Source organism: Sylvia atricapilla, chromosome 1, assembly GCF_009819655.1.
Source record: "Sylvia atricapilla isolate bSylAtr1 chromosome 1, bSylAtr1.pri, whole genome shotgun sequence".
NCBI lineage: Eukaryota > Metazoa > Chordata > Aves > Passeriformes > Sylviidae > Sylvia > Sylvia atricapilla.
In genome coordinates, this window is record NC_089140.1 from 143,626,212 (window position 1) to 143,646,510 (window position 20,299).

At 38.6% G+C, this 20,299-nt stretch overlaps 1 protein-coding gene across 6 annotated transcripts in view; it reads right to left on the reverse strand.

Moving 5' to 3' along the window:
• Positions 1–1,622: 1,622 nt before the first annotated feature.
• CYRIB (CYFIP related Rac1 interactor B) overlaps positions 1,623–20,299 on the reverse strand; it is a 97,246-nt gene continuing 78,569 nt past the window's right edge. For 3 of the 6 annotated variants that reach the window (XM_066336094.1, XM_066336100.1, XM_066336086.1), the window contains exons 4-13: positions 18,741–18,823; positions 12,708–12,829; positions 10,947–11,052; positions 9,799–9,935; positions 9,091–9,168; positions 8,880–8,996; positions 7,675–7,754; positions 6,405–6,531; positions 4,781–4,851; positions 1,623–2,412 (exon numbers count right to left, since the gene is read on the reverse strand). In XM_066336094.1, the coding sequence (XP_066192191.1) occupies positions 2,349–2,412; positions 4,781–4,851; positions 6,405–6,531; positions 7,675–7,754; positions 8,880–8,996; positions 9,091–9,168; positions 9,799–9,935; positions 10,947–11,052; positions 12,708–12,829; positions 18,741–18,813 (975 nt within the window). In that variant the 5' untranslated portion in view covers positions 18,814–18,823 and the 3' untranslated portion in view covers positions 1,623–2,348. Of the gene's footprint in view, positions 2,413–4,780; positions 4,852–6,404; positions 6,532–7,674; positions 7,755–8,879; positions 8,997–9,090; positions 9,169–9,798; positions 9,936–10,946; positions 11,053–12,707; positions 12,830–18,740; positions 18,824–19,829; positions 19,913–20,299 lie in introns of all 6 variants that reach the window. The other 3 variants (XM_066336119.1, XM_066336128.1, XM_066336108.1) reach the window with 2 other exon arrangements.

Consider the following 20,299-nt stretch of genomic DNA (forward strand, 5'->3'; position numbering starts at 1 on the left):
ACTTCTTGATGTTGTACAAGCAATAGCTATAGGAAATCAAGCATGGTCACACTGATACATTCTACCTGGAGCTAGCATGCTATGCAAAGTTACAAAACATTACTTGTCCACCAAATAAAGCTGAGGGACTCACACTTGCCTGCAGGTTTCAAGCCTCCTTTCCAGAACACTGACATCTCATGTTAGGCATAATCTCATGTCACACACCAGAAGCACTAATGTTTGCTCATCAGTGCAAAATATGCCATTTCCCAGAGCTTTCTAGTCATTCTCAATTCTTGCACTCACAGAATCCCAGAATGGGTAAGGCTGGAAGGGACCACAGTAGGGCATCTGGCTCTCTCTGCTCAAGCAAGGTCATCCCAGAGCACATGGCACAGGATCATGTCCAGACAGTTATTGGGTATCTCCAGCAAGGAGACTCCACACCCTCTGTGGGCAATCTGTGCTAGTGATTGCTTGCTGCAAAGTAAAGATGTTCTTCCTCATTTTCAAGTGGAACTTTCCTGGGCATCAGTTTCTGCCCATTGCTTCTTGTCCTATTGCTGGACACCATTGAGCAGAACCTGGTCCATCCTCTGACACCTCCCTACAGACACTGACAGACATTGGTGAGGTTCCCCTCTCAGTTTTCTCTTTCTGGGGCTGAACATGCCCAGCTCCTTCAGCCTTTCCTTGTAAGAATCTCCAGTCCCTATGCTGGACCCCCTCCAGGAGCTCCATGTCTGCCTTGTCCTGAGGAGCCTAGAACTGGAAACATCACTCCAGATGAGGCTGCACAGGTCTGAGTAGAGGGACAGGATCGTTTCCCTGACCTGCTGGCAGTGCTCCTCCTAACGCACTGCAGGACACCACTGCCCTTGGCCCCCAGCTGGCTCATGGACAGCTCTTCTCCCCTTCTCTAAAGAGCAGCTTTCCAGCAGGTCAGTCCCCAGCCTGTGCTGGTGCCCAGGGTGCCCACCTGCTACTCCTCAGGTGCAGGACCCTGCTTTCCCTTGGCTGAATTTCAGACACTTCCTCTCTGCCCATCTCTCTAACCTGCCAAGGTCCTTTGGATGGGCTGCAACTTTTCCCCTTCAAGCCTTTCCCCTCCATAAGAGCTTTAATTTTTTCACCAACCTATGTAAGCCCTGTTGCTATAAATGGTTACCCTAAGAAGAAACATTGTTTAGTATGCTGTGATTATTCAAGTTTTACAGAGTTCAAATACCTAGATCCATAGCAGTACACACCAGTACAGAGTGAGGGGAGTTCATCTCCCCAGCCCTGGTATGGAAAGAGCCCAATTTGCAGTGTCATTTCTGATGGCTCTACTGAGGAGGCAGCATGAGGTAATCCAGACGCAGGTTCTTCAGCAATGTCCACTGGGATCTATATGGATTGCACCAAGTTCCTCACCACAAACTCTACCTGAGTAATAATTCTCAGAGGGAGGGAAGCAGCACAGAGTGGAGAGCAAGAACCCTAAAACACACTAGGCTTAAATGAGTGGATTAGGCAACTGGTTACTGGTAATGAAACAGCAGAGTTTTCACTATATAAAATTTATAAATTTATTTTTTTGTAAAAATCCAAAGAGCACGAAGACATCTCACTCAAAATACTGGTAAATCAAACCACACTTAGAAAAATGAAAGCTGATTTTATTATCTTATCCACAGCCAATCATTTGACATGAACATGCATACGTAATTTGCTACGCACACACCACAGTTTAACGTTAGTTATTAAAGGTTAAACATACAACATACATCCTTACAAAAATGAGTCAAAATGCAAACGTAACTTTTAAACAAAACAGTTTTTACTCATTTAAAAAAACTTTTGTGTTGGGTACCATTTTGTACAAACACAGTTAATTTAAACAAATCTGCTTTTAGTTTCCTCATGGTTGCACAAGAAAATAAGCTGCAATAGAAAATGAAGTCATCAAGGGATTTTTAAATAGCAGAAGTAGGCAGTCTTGCCATGCAGAAGAAGCAATATTAAATATTAGTTTTTCAAAAAAAGAAAAAAACCACAAGTTTAAAAATATTTAGTTCAAGTCACAAATCTTTCCCCAGTACAGAGAAATCCAAATGCAACGCATAATTAGCTGCCACTTAGGATGGCTATTCTGAAAAGTAGAAATACTTTCCAGAATTGATAATTTTCATTGATTTGGCACAGAAAAGAAGTCTGAGCTTACTTAGGTACAAGAAAGTGATTAAAAAAAAAGGGTAAACAGGAAGAGAGAAAATAAAAAGCAAGAATGAACGAGATAGTAGTTGCAATCACTTAAAAAGAAATCTGTGCATCTCAGTCATTGCAGAATACTGTCTACAGCAGGTGCGAATTCCAGGTAATTGTTATTGCAACATGGATTTAATTTGCTTGGAGGTAGTCTCATCATTCAAATGCTTTGTTGTGTACCTAAACACAGAAATAAAGTCAAGATGAGCATAAATGTTACTGCACTTTAGCTTACAAATGTGTAATTTCTTTGTTTATGGCTCAACCTGACTGTACCAGAGCAAAACCTTCAGCCATGGATCATCACCCACTCCAGGGTCACCGAGAACACAAGTCAGACATTCTGATCAGAGAGTGATATTACCAATCAGAACTATAATCCAGCAGCCTTGCACCAAGGGGAGCCCAAAATAAGCCTCAGCTTATAAGCCTCAGGTGGACATTGGCTTTCACAATAAGCTCACAGTACTACTTGTGAGAGGTAATTATCCATCAGACTAAGTCTGAGGGCTCTGCCCACAGGAAACATCTTCAAATAAGACAGCTTGAGAAACCCTTCTTCAAAACTTCCAGTGACCAGACCTTCCTAGGATCCCTCAATGACAATGGATTTAATCACTTTTCAGCCCAATTTCCTGCTTAGTTAAGTGATTGTGCTGCCAAAACTGAAGAGCACACAGGTGTGCTCATTTCAGCTCCTTTCCCTTTCAATACTCTCTTAGGATAATAGTACACTTCTAAATCACTATCAAAAACTTACCTATCTCCATTTTTAAAAGATATCCTCATAGCAAGCTTTTTGTATGATTAATTTCCCTGATCTTCCTTTCTAACTAGTATAAAAGCAAATAAAACATACTTCATAATTTAAATCTAACATGTTAAATTAGCACTTTCATTGTTATCCACAACTGCAGTATTATTTTACTTGTTCACTTGAGATATATTGACTTTTTAGTCTGAAAGTCAATAATACTGTAGATTTCAGTACTTTTTTCGGTAATTTATACTTTCAACAAACAAGCAGCCTAAGGTTTTCTGAAATCCTGAAAAGTTATTGCACTTGGTATTCTGCCCATGTGAAAAAGCTGAACATGATTACAATACTCATATGAATTTGAAATTACAAAGAGCTAATCTCCCTCCAAAATCCATACCACCTTCCATTTGGTTTTGAAACACATTATCTGTCTCTCGGGGAAACAGAGGGATTTCTCACTCCTCCAGAATCAAAGACTTAGATTTGGATTTAATTCGTCATGATGACATCTTGAACGTGCTTTTCATCACATGAGCACACAGCAGCTCACCCCTGCATCTCTTTCTAACGATTCCAAACATGGTTTAGGAAAGATTTAAATAACCTATTCAGAGAGTAATCAAATGTACAAAGCCAGGACTGTTACAGCATCCATGCATGGAAAGGGCTGGAGCAGGGAAAGCACAGCTTGAGAGCATGGACTGGATTTACACTGCTAACCATAAAGTGAACTGTGTAATTAAGCAAAAGTTAATGTCACTGCTCAGTACAGTGAGCACCTGAACTACACCTTCCATGCACTTTTATAGCGTCAACAATGATGGGGAAAATGGGCTACTAGTAAAAACTGGTGATCAAGGCATCTGCAATCACAATAGACATTTTCCCTCTGGAAGCCTGTGTTTTTGCTGTGATCACCATCTCAAAGACTGATCATGTTATGAAGTTCCAAGATGAGCATGATTTTAGCAGGGAAATAATCACATGAAGTTTCAAATTAGGCACGGATTTTTTTATATTTTAACTAATAATCTGAAACAACTTTGCTAAAGAACCCACCTACAATATCACATTATTTAACTCCTTACCCCATTGTGACACAAAAAAATAAAAAGAAGGCAAATGACATTAAAGCAGATTCACTACAGATAAGGCAAACAAATGAAAACTGCACAATTTCAGACAAGACAAACTAAAGCTTCCACATTCCAAGCAAGTGCATGAGTAACAACACCCAGTTGCAGTTATTTGTTACCAATGCAATGATACTTTTCCAAGTAAGGACAAGAACAAAGACTTCATCTGCCTATTACATTTTTCCACTTTTTGCCACTTCTCCCATGCTGGACACCCACACAACGAATGTGACAGGGTATAGATACAGCTTTACAACCCAAATTAGCAGGTTTTAGATTATTATATGGAATTATTAATTTTTTTTTACTCCTCCAATTGTCTCATCTATTCTACAGCAGAGACTTGTGCCTTCAGTTCTTTTTGACAAGGAACAATTTCTAGTTACTTACCATGCTATACTGAATCATTCTTAACCTGCATGAATGGAAAAAGTGATCTTAGAATGAACAACTGCAGAACCCTGTTAAAACCCAGATGCTTCTTCATACATCCTTGTCTCAAGACACATTAGAAGAAAAGCCTGCAATAATTACATTCACCTTTCCCTGTAACAGTCATTGAATACTTTCCTGTAAAGAAAAGGCCTTGGACAATTAATGAAAACTCACATCAAAGCATTAAAAAAGCCCCCCAAGAAACAAAAAGGAGTACCTGAGAGCATTTAGAAGGCCTTCTACACTGTTAGGAGGCTGGTCTTTCAGAACTTTGATGCACCCTTTCATCTAGAAGTTAAAAAAAAATTAGTTTTTTCCACCTTCTGAGTTTGCAAGAACATTTTATATTCAGTATGTCAAAGATCAAAAACAAGTATTTAAAAATAGCAGCAGTGTAAAGACATTTTCTGGATATTAAAAAGGAATTAAGCTTTCAGTATTACATCTTTCTATCACTGGCTTAGCTACTTAAAGATCTGCATCAACTGCATCCTCAGCAACTTTGCTGATGACACCAAGCTGTGTGGTGTGGCTGACACTCTGGAGGGGAGGGAAGGCATCCAGAGGACCTGGACAGGCTGCAGAGGTGGGACCTGTGAACCTCATGAAGCTCAACAACTCCAAGTGCAAGGTCCTGCAATTGGATCAGAGCATCCCAAGCACAAACACAGGCTGTGCAGAGAATGGACTGGGAGCAGCCCTGAAGAGAAGGGCTTGGGGATGTTACTGGATGAGATGTTCAACACGACCCAGCAACGTGCTCTGGCCGCCCAGAAAGCCAACACTGTCCTGGGCTGCAGCAAAAGAGATGTGGCCAGAGCAGCAAGGTGATTCCCTGCTCTGCTCTTGGAAGACCCCACCTGGACCCAGCTCTGGTGTCACCAGCAGAAAAATGACATGGCTGTGCCTGAGTGAGTCCAGAGGAAGGTTATGAAGATCATCAGAGGGCTGGAGCACCTCTGCTGTGAGGAAAGGCTGAAAGAACTGGGGTTGTTCCACCTGGAGAATGATCTGGGGAGACTCAGAGCACCCTCCAATATCTAAAGGGAAGCTGGAGAAAGACATTTTACAAGAGCAAGTGGTGATATGAGGAGGGAAAATGACTTTGAAGGTTGTGGCTGCCCCATCCCTGGAAGGTTTCAAGGCCAGGTTGGACAGGGCCTTAAGCAACCTGGTCTAGTGGAAGGTGTCCCTGTCCATGGCAGGAGGGCTGGAATTGGATGATCTTTAAGGTCCCTTCCAACCCAAACCATTCTATGTTAACTTTAGCAAATGCAACTTTCAAGTTCTGCTTTATCAACCTTAAAAAAAAAAAAAAGGAACTGTGAGCAAAAATACATGTTTATCATAAATCCACTATAAATTATTACATTCAGGCAGTGAAATAATGACCAACTGTAGTTAATACAATGGGGTAATACTCCCTTTGAAATAACCACAAAACCACACACAGTAACAGCATATATTCCACAGGCTTACTATCAAATAACAGTAGAAAGCTGGAAACTCAAAGTGTGGTGGATGGTGAACTGAGCTATGCACCAGTCAGTGAGGAACACACCAGTTGTTACTGGGGCCATTGTTACTTTCTGATCTGGATCTTTCAACACAACCACAGCTTACAAGTACTTCTAGACACTACCTGAATTACATAAAAACAGATTTTTCATTACCCACTTACATGTGTGAAGGCCTAGTTTGTATTTCTTACTGCTTAAATACATATTTTTGCTCACAGCTGTGTGTTTAGTACCAACCCAGTATTACAACTGCTACTAGAGCCGGCAAGACAGAAAAGGAGCCTACACAGAATTTAAATACTCAGGAGAATAAAGACTTACATCAATTTTTGAAGTTTTGGCAAAAGCACCCACCGGATGCACGTGGTCATAGAGTATGATGACACCCACCATTACCCTCAGACAGAATGATACTGTTTCCTCATTTGTAAACCTGCTTCTATATTCACTGGAATTTAAAAACACACCTTGTTATCTATGAAACACAAAATAACTGCATATACTAGTAAATACCCAAATTAAGATTAAGGAGAAAAATTCTACTATAAATCCTCAGAGAAAAAACAAACCAACCAACCCCACCAAATCCACCAACCCAAATCTGAGAGTTTTCTTTATTCCCTTCAACAACCTGCCAAACATCAGATGATTGTGTAGAAAGTTACATGAAGATTAATAAAAATTCTCAAACCTAAAACAGGATCCTACTTCTATGCCATTTGCACTTTTTCAGAGATCAAAAAGATGAAAACAATACATACTAACTTTGTCTACAGTGTTTCCTACGCTTTTCCCCCACCTTCTAACACACACCCAAACTTCTGACTTAGAAAAAAAAAAAAAAAAAAAAAGGCAGGCAAGTGGTCAACCTTTAATTGCCTTTTTAAATGGAATAAAGAGAAGTTCCATTCCAAAGAAGAGTGAGAGTATAAATGCTTGGAGGTCTTAATGTACTCCAAAATAAATGTCCTGTGTTATTTGGATGGAAATTCATTTATAAAGACACAGCTCATGCCCAAGTAATTCCACCAAGAGAAAACTATTTAGAACACAGAAGAAATCAATTAAAAAATAATCCAAGATGAGTCTGACTTTGGTCATACTCCCCCCAGTGTCTCTCAAATGTACAGAAGACAACTGACTTCCTTCATGCCTGGAAGTTGTCTGTTAATTCCCCTGAGAAGAGCACTGTCATTTTGTTAGAGCCATCAGCCAGGCCAGTCAGCAAGGACACACCATCCAGAGCATTGCCCACAGCCCCTCTTTCAGGAGGCCCTAGGCAATCATGCTCAAATAGTTTATTTCTCTGAATTATACATGAGAAAACCACTTATAAAGAGTGCCAAGAGGTTGTCTGGCTTTCATAGCCATTCCATTTTTAAATATTAATATGTTCAGAAAAGTAGACCACATGATTTGCATGGCTGGCAAAATGAGACAAGGTGGTTTCATGTCGATGTAAACAACTAGGCTGGTAAAAAGGAAACATCACAATTCTTAATTACTCCAATTATATTTCTTCCATGCATCACACATCAGGTCTGAAACAGAGAGGTGACTCATCCCCAACCGAGGCAGTGTTTGTACTCACGGGGTTTCCAGCATGACCCTGCACACACTTGCCATGGTGCTTAAGCAATCTGTTGTATTCTCTATGGGTAAATTTTTATTCTGCAAAAGAAAGTTCACAGTTTCCACAATTCAATTACTGTGAAATATTATACCACAAAACCTAAGACAAATCAGTTATTTGCTGGCATGGCAATGTGGAGCAATTAAAAACATCAACACAACTATGGTAAGCCAGATAGCCCTCGCACTGTTGGTTTTTTTTTTTTTAATGTTACCACATAGATTAGCAATTTACAGAGTGAAGGCTACCACATGGCTTTTGCTTGCTTGTTTGTAGTCAAGGAACTGCACCCTTGACATGACTGACTTTTGGAGAATTTTGAAGGAATCATCTAACCCAATTAGCTCATTCAAAGACAAAAATTTCTATAGCCAAACATATTCATCTGCTGTAATTGTAATACTTAAAATTGTGGCAGACAACCATCACAAATAAATGTAAAATAAGAGGATAGTTTTCTTTAAGGCATTTCTAGCATAAGGCAGAACTCAGGAAAAAAAACCCCAAACCATTAAAAGACAGATGTAACTTTGCATTAATCAAGTAATGTACAATTATTTTCTCCTAAGAAATAGTGAGCATTCTTTGCATGTAAGCCAAAAATCATCACAGTTACCAAAAGGCAAGCGCAGTATTTGTAGTGACTGGATTTCACAACCAATATTTATTTAGGTAGTCAAGGATAAATAGGGATGTGTCAAATTGTTGAAATACTTTTCCAGTTCAAGTTCCTTCTCCCTTTTGTAATAATTTACACAGTGTAACGAAAGAGTCTTGGGAAGGAGAAGAGGAAGCTACAATTCCGTTCCCTATTTCAAGCAGAGAATCAAGCTGCTTCCCTTTCAATTTTCCAAAATTTCTTCTCTAAACCATCACCACAATGCAGGCAAAATATTTACTTGTCCCACCTCCTTGTTTGAGGAAAGCCATCACTACTCATGTGACACTATCCATTAACTTTCAGGGATGCATACACAAAGTGCCTGGCTGGAATCCTTAACTCTACAGCATCTGGGAAAGACACATTACATTTCTTGAGGCTCCAAACCCCAAGCTTTATTTCTAGATGCCAGGTTAGGGCTGGAGGAGGTTGTGCTGCCCATTATGTCTGGCCCTGCAGTGCTATGAAGCACATTACCCAAGCCATAAATTTATACTCTTACCTCTGACACAAACTTTGTTGTGGCATCACTTAAGGTTTTCAACATTGGTGTTGCTTCAGCGTAAAATAAAGACATTCTGTTTGCCAACTCATTATTTACTTCATTTTCTCCCTCTGCCTAAAAAACAGAAGAAAGGGTTTAGTTGTTCTGTACATGGAGAAGAGAGGTGGTAGTAGAAGACTACATTTCATCTTATCCAAGGGTTACCTACTGGGACATTGTTAATCCTCATACGGCTCAGAGTTCTTCTATAGTAGCTGAAGTCATTCTGTATAGCAGGATTTGTCATCTGTGCAGGTATGAAAGCAAGAGAATTGTGACAAATTCAAGAGAAGTAAGGACAAGTTTTCATAAAATATAAGACACCCAACAAGAAAATATTCAACTTCCTGAAGTGAAGCAAAAAGGCCTGTGACATGTTGGAAGCTGGTAAGCACAACATAAAGCTTTCTGTTTTCTCAGATTCAGAACAAGCTCTAACAAGAATGAGAAAAGGAGCAGACTCCTAAATACAAGCTAGAAATTAGTAGGTTGAAAAAAATTGCTATGCTAATTTGACTCCAAGGATCAAACCAGCAAATTAATTATCATTTCAGCTTAGTTCTTTGCACATTAGGAAGAAAATAGCTGGACTGTGGGTGCGCACAAGCTAAGAGCAGCAGCATTATCCCAAGAGATATGCCAAACTTGGGTGAAGAAACATGACTAATGTGAACTGAAATACAATAAGTGCCTAAAGCTAATAAGATATTTAATCTGCTTTCCAGTTTAATCTAGCTCTAGGTCACGAGAGCAAGCCAAGCATATTGGATATTTGAGTATCCACTGTGCATTCTATTCCAGAACAGAACACAACCCAGATTGCTTCAGTAAACAGACTTGGCTTCTTTTCCCAGCCCTTCTGATTACAAGCTCTTACCTTGAGCTCATCAAATCTGAGTGTAAAGTGAAGAATTTCTGCAAACTGCTTAGCAAGAGCCTGCTCTCGCTCCAGGTGTTGTGTTGGGGAATAGGGAGTGCTGGTCAGGGCTCCCAGCAGGCCCCGCAGTCCTGCCTCTGGAACGACAGGAGAGGAGTTTGCAACATACAACTGCACTGCTTCTTGTATCAGTACTGGCTGATATTCTGCATGCTGGGCTTAAAATATACAGCTGCCAAAATGCATGGTGATTAATAATAAAGGGACTTGATGAATTGCTTATCTGTTTGTCAACTGCTGTCATATTTACATACAAATTGCTGTACAGACCAGGTCTCATCAGCACTGACAGCAACAAAAAAAAGCTTCTTCAAAAGCTTTACTCGAGCTTTGTCTGCAACATTTGTGTAGAACATATTTCAATAACCTGTGTTAGCAGACTTCAGCCTTTAGGAGAAAACACAATTCAAGGGGCACACAGCTGTAAGCAAGTCATGCCTCACTTAAGATAAATTTATAATCCAGCTTCCTGTTCATCTTCTTGAGAAAAATACATTACCCATTTCAAAAAGCAGAACTTACCTGCAAAAAATTCCCATGTTTTAAACACATTTTTTACAAGCTATGTTAATAAGTTTGATTAAAAGTAGAAATAACAACAGAAATCTGGTGAAAACACAAGTGTCATTAGTTTCATCAGCATAGCTATCACAAGAGTGAGCTTCTGAAGAGGTATGAAGCACCATCTCAGGTGTATGAACCAAGATCAGGAACTTCCACACAGCGTATTATTTCTAGTGTTTAGGGAGGAATAATACAGTCTCTTTTAAGTCCTCTTGGTATCAGAAACACTGACAGAATCAATTCCTGTCAATCAGAATTAATTTCTAGTCAATCAGCTGGTTACTGCTTTCCTGAGTTACTAAAGGAGTAGAGGAAGAGTAACAAGGATGATCCCATTCTCTTTCTCCTCTCAGGTATTCACTGAAGCAAGTTTGCTGTCATCCAGTGTATGGAGCAATCTGTGCAATATGAGCTCTCTTCCACAAAGGAGTTGATCACACTCCTTGTGTGTGATCACACTTAAATATGCCAAATATACTAATTAACGAAGACAACCCCTCCCAAGTTAACACCTTTCCACTTACCTAGTCTTTGAGAAAATTCATAGAATTTCTTTAGTTTGCCTACTAGTGGAACAACTGCACTCCATGCCTTTTCTTGCAGCTTCTCATCATTTGGATGCTGTATTGCCTTAAATTAGAAAAAGAGAGGAGAAAAGTATGCTTAGATGGGGAATAATTGATGCACTGCTGACAAAACAACCCCAAATACCAAACACAAAAAACCAAAACACCTATGGCAGGACAATTGTTTTAAGAGCTAATAATTAAAAATCTACCTTCTAAGAAGTTTTCAGTTGAGAGACAAGCATGTACTAACCCATGTCTGTTCCAAAAAGGTCTAAAAATTTGTGTTGAAAGTAAGCATCCTGAACAGGAAAACAACTTGGAGAGAGTATAAAGAAATGGTTAAAAATCAAGTTACTCAGATAAGAAAATTTACATAACCAGACCTAGTTAATTAAAATTAACAACTTTACTGTGCTTACTCCAAGCAAAAAAATTTAGAGATCAAAGCCTCATCTTAATGTTGGTATCTATCACTAATTCCTAAATTTGCAAAGAAAAAAAAAAATTGCTGTGAAATTCCGGCTATTAACATTTAATTACATTTAAGCATAATCAACAACATAAAGCACCACCAGGACACAGGATATACCACAGCTTTGAGGGATATATTTATAGACTTTGTCTTTACAGTAAATTTCACAGACATATAATACCTTAAATTCAACCTCTCCAGTTAGCAACTAAAAATACACCAAGAAAACAGAAATAAAAATGCTCATAACTCTTCTGCAGCACTTTCACTGTCAAGTTCTTGATTTCAAGAACTGTTTCAGTCAACCATGGGCTGTGGCTTGCAGCACACTCCTCTCTGGTCCTAGAAAGTTTCCTTCCTGCCATGTCTATCTGTACTTTCTCCATGGTATCAGCAGACACATTCCTGATCCTACAGCCTGTCCCTGAAAACGCTCCTTCCTTGAAGAACAAGTAAGCTACCTCCCCTCCTAAGTGTTTTGTGTGAAAGAGTTATCCTTCTTAAACCTACCTTATCAATTCCATGGAGAGAAAAACCCTCAAAGCTGAATGGCTTTGAGTATCTCAAATTGCTATGGAGTGAGTAGAGACTCCTCCTTTCTAATACTATTTCTTAAGGGTATGTTACAGTGAGCAACTCCTTCCTTCATGAGCAAAGCAGCCCCAACTGCTACATGTGAGGAAGAATGAAAGAGGGCTGGGAGAATATTTATTCCATCCTATATTAAACAAAGGAAAAATGGAGTGACATTCTGTACAGAACTTTGCTTCTGTTCCAAAAATTTACTTTAATAAATAAAAGCTAATTAAAAGTGATTGAAAACAAGATGCCTTTTGTGTTAGAATTACCAAACCAGACTTCTCCAGTTACCATACAAGAGAATGTCAACACGACTCAGTGTTGCACTGTAGTCACACCACACTCTTTCCAATTTCTCTATAAACTCAGGAAGAGCTTATGTGGGAATACAAAGATAAATCAATAGCAATATTATCCCAAAAACTCTGAGAAGCATCATTTGCTATTATTATTTGCTATGTGGAGTAATATGATTAAACTCAAGCAACATCTGTTTTGCTGTTAAAAAGAAACATTCCAGAGCAGAAATTCAAGACAGTGATTTTAATACACAACATGCTCTGCCAAAACAGCTCCTGCAAGCAAAGTTAAACCCCAGCAGTATTTGGTTAGGATCAGACAACGAACAACCACAGGTTGTGCACAACTGTAACACTCTAGCTCACCTCTCGTATTTCATGGCCAGCTCCTCTATATGACTGCAAGTCTTCCAGTATTCCTTCTGCATCCTTTAACACTACATTCACCTGATTATAAATTTCCTTTTCAGATTCTGTAGGTTGGGCATCTAAACAGCAGAACATATTAAACGTATACATATTTATTTTTACCAACAACATGGAACTCAATAGGCACACCATCACCTAAGGGACAAATTCTTCATGCAGCAACTCATCAAGAATTTTTATTCTCTGAAGAGCTACTACAATGTATAAGGAACTCCAAGAGACTAAGTGTATTCATTTTAGTAGTCTCTTCATTTACCATCCCAAAAATTCACCTGGATTCTATTTTATTGACTTATTTAAAACTGAGTTAGGAGAAGAAATCCTGTTGAGCTGTCTTTATGACTATCATATAATCTCACCTTGGGGTGCAGTAGAGGCTCACTGGAAGAAACTTAGATAAGAACTCAAAAGACATGCTCACTGCAGACAGCACAGGAGGTGTCCATGTCTATTGTTATCGAGAAACACTGCATCAGATTATTTTCCATCTTGTTTACCTCATCTTTAAATGCTTAGGAAAGGAGCTATATCTTTTACCTCTTAAATATAAATTAAATACATTTAATTTTCAAAACATATTCTTTACTGCACTCATCACATAATCAGAGCTGAAGGCAAAAAGATGTGTGCTTTTGTAGGGCTATTTTTTTTTCCTCCTCTGTCTTTAAAGATATAAGCCATCTCCCATTTTTTTCTAATTACCTAAGGGCTTCCCAAAAGTATATTGGGCCATAATTTCAAAAAGCTATATGTACATTTTTAAAGAAATGCAATTCTGTAAGAAATATGTTTTGAGAGAAACAACAAAAGGTTGTTCAAAAACAATCACCTTGGACAAGTATCTCAGACATGGTTTACCTGAACCAACATTTTTTCTTTTAAAATGCTGATGGAGGCTATAAGGTTAGTTCCTTTTAGACTAACATTAAAAAAAAAAAAGTTAGTTACTAAAGCTCTTGTAAAAAACTCCACTTCTCTGTTAACATAGTTAGTTACTAAAGCTCTTGTAAAAAAACAAAAACCAAAAAAAACCCAAAAAAACCCCCCACAAAACAACAACAAAAACAAAACAAAACAAAAAAAAACCACAACACTTGTCTGTCAACATGGGCAAAATATGTTATGGAATAAATATCATTGCATTTTAGTCCATTATTTCCAATGCTAAAAATCAGGGTATTAAAAATAGATTCTTTTTCATAGGGACAGACAAAAGCTATCTAAGGATAATATATCCTCATGACTTAGTGCAGTTTGAAGAGTCTGGAAAATCTCTTTTTAGAAGTGCTTTTTCCATGATCCATATGCACAATTTTCCATGGAAGTTAGGTACATCTTTACATTTGAAATAAAACTCCCATAGTATCTAAGTGTTACACACTAGAAAAACACAAGAGAAAACAAAGATTGTATTAGGAGAAAATAAATTTCACATACATTGCCTGTCTGAATTTTGTTGTAATTTTTGCATAATACCTCTTATTTTGATAATTTAATGCATAAAGAGTGGGCATTATTAGCAAATATGCCTATATATAGGCCTTGCAACAGTTTAATTGGTATTTTGAGAAACACCAAGAATTAACACAGGTTAAAAAGAACCTGGTCACTCCTTTGAAAATAAATAAATGAGCACCACATTGATTAGGCATCGAGTAAAAGTGGCCAGTGCTTTTCAGATCATCACAAAGGTCACATAATTTTGAAAGCTGCTGAAGACTGCTGTAAGAAATGAAGACAAAAAACGAGGAAAAAGAGCAGACAGGGAAGCACCAGTTGACTGGCAGCAGTTCATGCACGAACACGAAATGTTACAGTGAAATACAGACTAAGATGTGAAGCTTTGTAGCATTCCAGATTGTGTTGTTAAATAATGCAGTCAAGACTTGTCACTTGGATTGTCTCACACTGAGAACATCTCCTTCCTATTTAATTTTTCAGGCCATTTTTTTCTTTACCCTGTGTAGTAAGGAGAGTTAATTTTGCAGGACTGGGAGAGGCAGAGCAGAAGGGCCCAAAAGAACTCCTGTTCCTCATTTAAAAACTGACCAACATGCAGAACACCTGCAGTACTATGACCCTCCATGTTTAGAAATGAAAATCATCTTCCAGACACAAATTTAATGGTCTTCACTGGACAGCTGGCTAGGCAAATCAACACCATCATCACCTCTCTTAGTGTAGGATGTTATCAGCCAACTACTGTATTTCATTTCCTTAAAATGTTCCAGCAAATTAAACCAATGGTTGATACTTAAGTTGTTAGGATGGTGGGGGTTTTTTATTTGCTTGTTTGTTTCGATTATTACAAACTTCTAAATATCAAGCTATTTGAAAACCAAGTAGGTACTGAGTAATTTCTTTTGGTATGTATTTCATTTTTGGTCAACCTAGTCCTCTCCAATAAAAGACATCTGTAAACCTGATTTGTCCCAACTCATTTCCTCTACTATCTCTAAAAGAGAGGTTGAATTTAAAAAGCAAATTGAAATTATTTTTTTAACCCCTTCACAAAACATTTAAGATGTTATTAAAATAGGGTTAAAAGGCTGATATAAAAAAATCTTCAGGGCCTAATGCTGGCTGACCCAAAGCAAAATTTGTTTCTCTGCTTCCCAGTGTTGGTCAGGGCACTGTATTCGGAAAGCCCATCACAGGGAAAAATGAAGGTCCCTCTTCCTAAGCACTGTTATCACCTTGAATAGATGAAGGCAGCATTCCCATATTATGGGAATAGCACCTCTCAGTATGTACCTGAGGACTCAAGCTACAGGACCTTCACTTGAGAATCATTAACTGTGGAACTCCTTTTCCCCAAGGTGGAGTGCACAGAGCAGGAAAGGGAGTTGCACTTCTGGAGTTACTCTTGGCAGCTAAGAAAAAGCAGCCAGCAGTGCCAGGCATCCAAACAGAAGTTATGTATACAGTTTCATGGATTTCCCTTCTCCCCTGTCCATTTAAGTTCCTGCCACAAGGTTACAAGGCTGTGCCTTTATCATCAATGCTTTCCATAGAAAGAACAAACCCAGCAAGCACAGCAGAGCTCACCCACATGCTCTGAGCTTTGACACTGTGGCCACAGGAGCTGACCCCTGGTTATTCAGGGCATCTTTACTATTTTAAATACAATAGTAACAAAAGGGAAGACTGAGGTTCTGCAAGAAATTGGGAATTGTCTTTATAATTCGTGTTTAATCAGAATGTTACTGCACTAGATGCAATATACACTCAGAGGTCAAAAGGTTCACACAGTAATGTATTAGAGACAGAAGAGGAGACTTGAAGCAATATACAAACGCTGTTATGTGAACTAAATACTACAAAAGTGAGACAACAAATTGCATGCGGGGAGGGGGGAGAACACACACATTTAGTGACTATTAAAATAACATTTGGCTAGCCTACAGAACTAGTAAGGAGAGAAATTTGGGGTTAAAAGTTTAGACTGCACAGCAAACTATTTAAGCTGAGATTTTTTCCCAGGGAAGAACACATCAAGTCATTTGAAACTGTCTGGGACAAAACTCACAAACAAGGGGAAAAATGCCAGACTGCTGGAGATGAAATAATTTATTCATCTCTGTTGGTATTACTATGGAGAATGCTGTCTCAGTGGCTCCTCTGAAACCTGGCCAAGTCCTCTGGAGATAATGCAGGATACTATCAGCACTAGCTTGATATCACCATCTCAAAGTACACTGTATTTTAGCTACTATTCAAATCAGTACATTTGGAAAGGATTTGCAATTGTGACAGTAATGACACCAATGTAAAAGCTGAGCTGTAGGTTTCCCACATTTTAGGTGGCTGTTTTATGTAAACAATATTGACCTGTGCACTTTGCTCATGTTCTAATGGCACTGCACAGACTTTAAATGAACACTCAAGATAATAATTTGTTTCAAACAGGTAAGGTGGATGACCAAAGAAAGCATAAGCTTAACCACTGTGGAGGCAAGGAAAAGCTTACAGCTCATCATACTTTTTACACAGATTCTGAGTCAGTCACACCAAGCCACCAGAATCTAGCTCCAAGAGAAACATCTGGGAGAAAAATAATAGTTAGAAGTCTAAAACCTTCGTAAATTTGAAGCTTCTAGCATTACAAAGTTTTATGAACATTAGGTTTTAGTTCTTTATGGTAAGAAATATTGGAGCCTGCTCACATACACGGATTTAAGAACAAAAGACTTAAAACTGCCTATTATTGGGCCAGGCGTAATGCAGAATTGGCAAATTTGTTTTTAATACAGAGCTTATTTGTCCTTCCACACAAAACCACAACACTAACTATTACAAGATTAAGTGCCAAGTCTTGAAGAAAGATCTTGGCTGTGTCAAAGCCAAGATCCTGTCAAGGCAAGCTATCTGAAACTGAGGAAGAAGCATGGATACACAGTAGAGCAGCAGAAACAAATGCAGAACAGGGTCCAAAATGAACAAAGAACAGTCTAACAATTCAGCCGTAATGTAAGTTACCTAATTTGACTGCATATGAAAGCATTTCATGTCAGCAACCTGCTTACTCTCATGCCAAATCCTGTTCATGCTCAAAACATGCATTTTAAAACAAAACTGATAGCTAAAGAATCTGTATTTAAAAATAAAAAAGAGCAATTTTTACTGCAATTTATTTTAGAACTACGCCTCTTCTATCCAGCTAACATGAATTTCATTTACTCCAATTAAATTTCCCGCATTTGCAAATTAAGCTGGAGCTTCACAACTCCAATGGCCTCATACATGAGTTCTCCCACTTCACTCAATTGTACCTATTATGATGATATGTGAGAAATGGTCTGAGACACATTTTGCTTTCTGATTTTTGAACACAAGGCTGATAATCTTCCCTTTATGAATAATTTGTATGGCTAGCATCTTCCAATAACAATACATTCAGAAGAGACAAGTGATAAAAATCAACACTACAGGGTAAGGGTTTAGAAAAGTTGTAACTTTAAATGTCATTGAAGCAAAACCATATTTCTTCAAGCATTTGCTTTAGTATAACTAATATAAAAAACTGCTACTGTTTCATGAAACAACTGAAAAACAACTCAGGGGAAAAAAGATATAATGCACCTCAAATTATCCATATAGTAATACTTCATCAAGTTTTTTTATTACACTATTCCATTGTATTCTATTACACGGTCAAAATGTACTTGAACATTAATCTGATTTACGCTTGCTGATGTACAGCTGAATAAAGAAACAGCACATCCCAAAAGAAAGTAATTAAACATGCATAGCAGAAGCCAGCAACACTTACCTGCCATTCTTAGGCTATCCTGTATCATGCAACAAAAACTAAAAGCAGAAATATTGACATATGTGAACCTTTGGGAACACCTGGCATTGATCAGACAAGCGACATGTCTCTTCTTTTCAAAATCCATTTCATCTCTGTACACATTAAGACCCTCTCTTAAGAAGGCATGAGGTTAAGTTTCAGTGCCAGATCCAGTAAGGTTCACATATAACCTTTAACATGATGATGCTGGAGCTATGAATAGCTGTTGTGGGCCAGTCTGTGCATGCAGAATTATTAAGTTACATTGAAAGTGATAAAAATCAAGTTTTATTTTCAGTTTTTCCTTTAAGGAGTAGGGACAAAATTCACAAATTTGAGTAAGTCAGTTGTAACTGACATGTAAATAACTACAACTATTCTTGACATTTTGGTTTAAATTAGGCAGAATTTTGGTTTAAAAAACAAGAAGCAAATCCGGTTTCAACAGTCAAATTTTAATTTGAAAGCCCTTCCTGAAATAAAGATTTTACGTTTTAGGACCTGATGATATATTAGAACAGGTTACTGCTTTCTACCAAAGTTCACTGAACAATTATCCATAGCTCAGGCACACAAAGCAGTTAGAAGGATAGCAAAATGAAAACATACATTTAGTACATGACAAATGCAGTCTACTGCAGGCAAAGAGTAATAGATATATAAAATCATCTTCTCACTTTCAAAATCAAGGAAAAAATTTGGCCCCTGCTCAAGGTCTGTGCATGTCAAAACTTTTAGAAGGTTCCCCATGTTAAGGTACCTGCCAAGACAAGAATGAGAGAAAAGAAAATTTTCTTTTTATGAGAAAGAACAGCCCAAATGTAGTTGATTGAGGCAGTGGGAAAACAAGACCAGAGAGTTCCATCAGGTACGAACCCGTCCTTCAGGCTGGGTGATGCAGGGACATCCCCACCTCGAGGATGCACAGCTGGTGACCCCAGCACTGCAGCTTTCCTGTAAGAAGTGACCGTGTCACCAACATCCTCACAGCCGCCCCTTTGGGAAAGGGGCGAGATCCAACCAAAGACTTTGCCAGGGACTGTTCTGTCCCAGTACACCCTAGCACCAGCGTCCTGAGCAGGAGTATTGCCTGGAGGCCAAGTACCAGATTTGAAAGCATTAGCCATGCTAGATTTTAACCTGATGGGACAACAGAAGGAAAGAGCTGTAATTTTGTCAGCCCTTATAATTGTGTCAGAAGGCCATTGTAGAAAACCACATTGTGATTCATCATTTCAGTGCGCAGAAAATGCTAATAGAGGTATGTCACAGATCTTTCACACGAGGTGCCTAAAAACATCTGTGAAACTAAGACACTTTCACTTCAGATTTTTGGATGTAAAAAACCACACATTAACTGCATGATGAATGACCAAAGCAGGATCAGGAATGATTTAACACTCACTCTTGTGTACGAGAGGATTACACTGAACAACTGCTCAGCACAGATTACTATGGCATACTGACAGAATTTCTCATTTCATGATTACTTGATTTGCAGGCAGATGGATGGACATCACTGACCACAGAGACCCAAAATGACTAAGCACATGGAAAGAAAATTTACACAGCAGCATGATGGTGGCTTGGCTACTACCAGAGAGGGGAGAAAAAAGGAAAAAAAAAAAAGGTAACAGGAAAAACACATGCAACTCTTTCAAATTCCAACTTTGCAATTGAGTCCCCTGGCCTTCACTGCAGCAGGTATAAGCAATCCTACTTTTACCATTTGAAAGGCACCAGCTGTGAAGGGCTGAGAGACTTACTTTCAAAATCCAAGAAAAAATGTGCTGCATTGTGGTCTATGTCCCTGGTTAGCACCTTAATGAGATTACCCATGCCAGCAAACCTAAAAATAAAAATGGCAAAATAATTTAGTTCCAATAACCACTTCCTACTTTAAGTACACGCCTGGGTCTCGCTGGAGCAGGGCTCCCATTGTGTTTTGCACTCTGGATTCATCCGTTTCTGGTGGGGAGCAGAACTTGTGCACTGTACAGTGCATTTCCATTCCCCTTCTTCTTAGAGAGCAGTGATTGTTGAAAAAGTACAAAAGTTATAATCTTTGACAAAAATAAAGATGTGAATTACTGGCTCTTTTTCATCTTTGTTTAATACATATAAAGAACGTGACCTATGATGACTGAGCAATTGTTTTGCATAATTGCAGCACTCAATGGCAAACAAACCCATTATTGTTTAGGACAAAAGAACCTCAAATGGAACTCGTGTTATC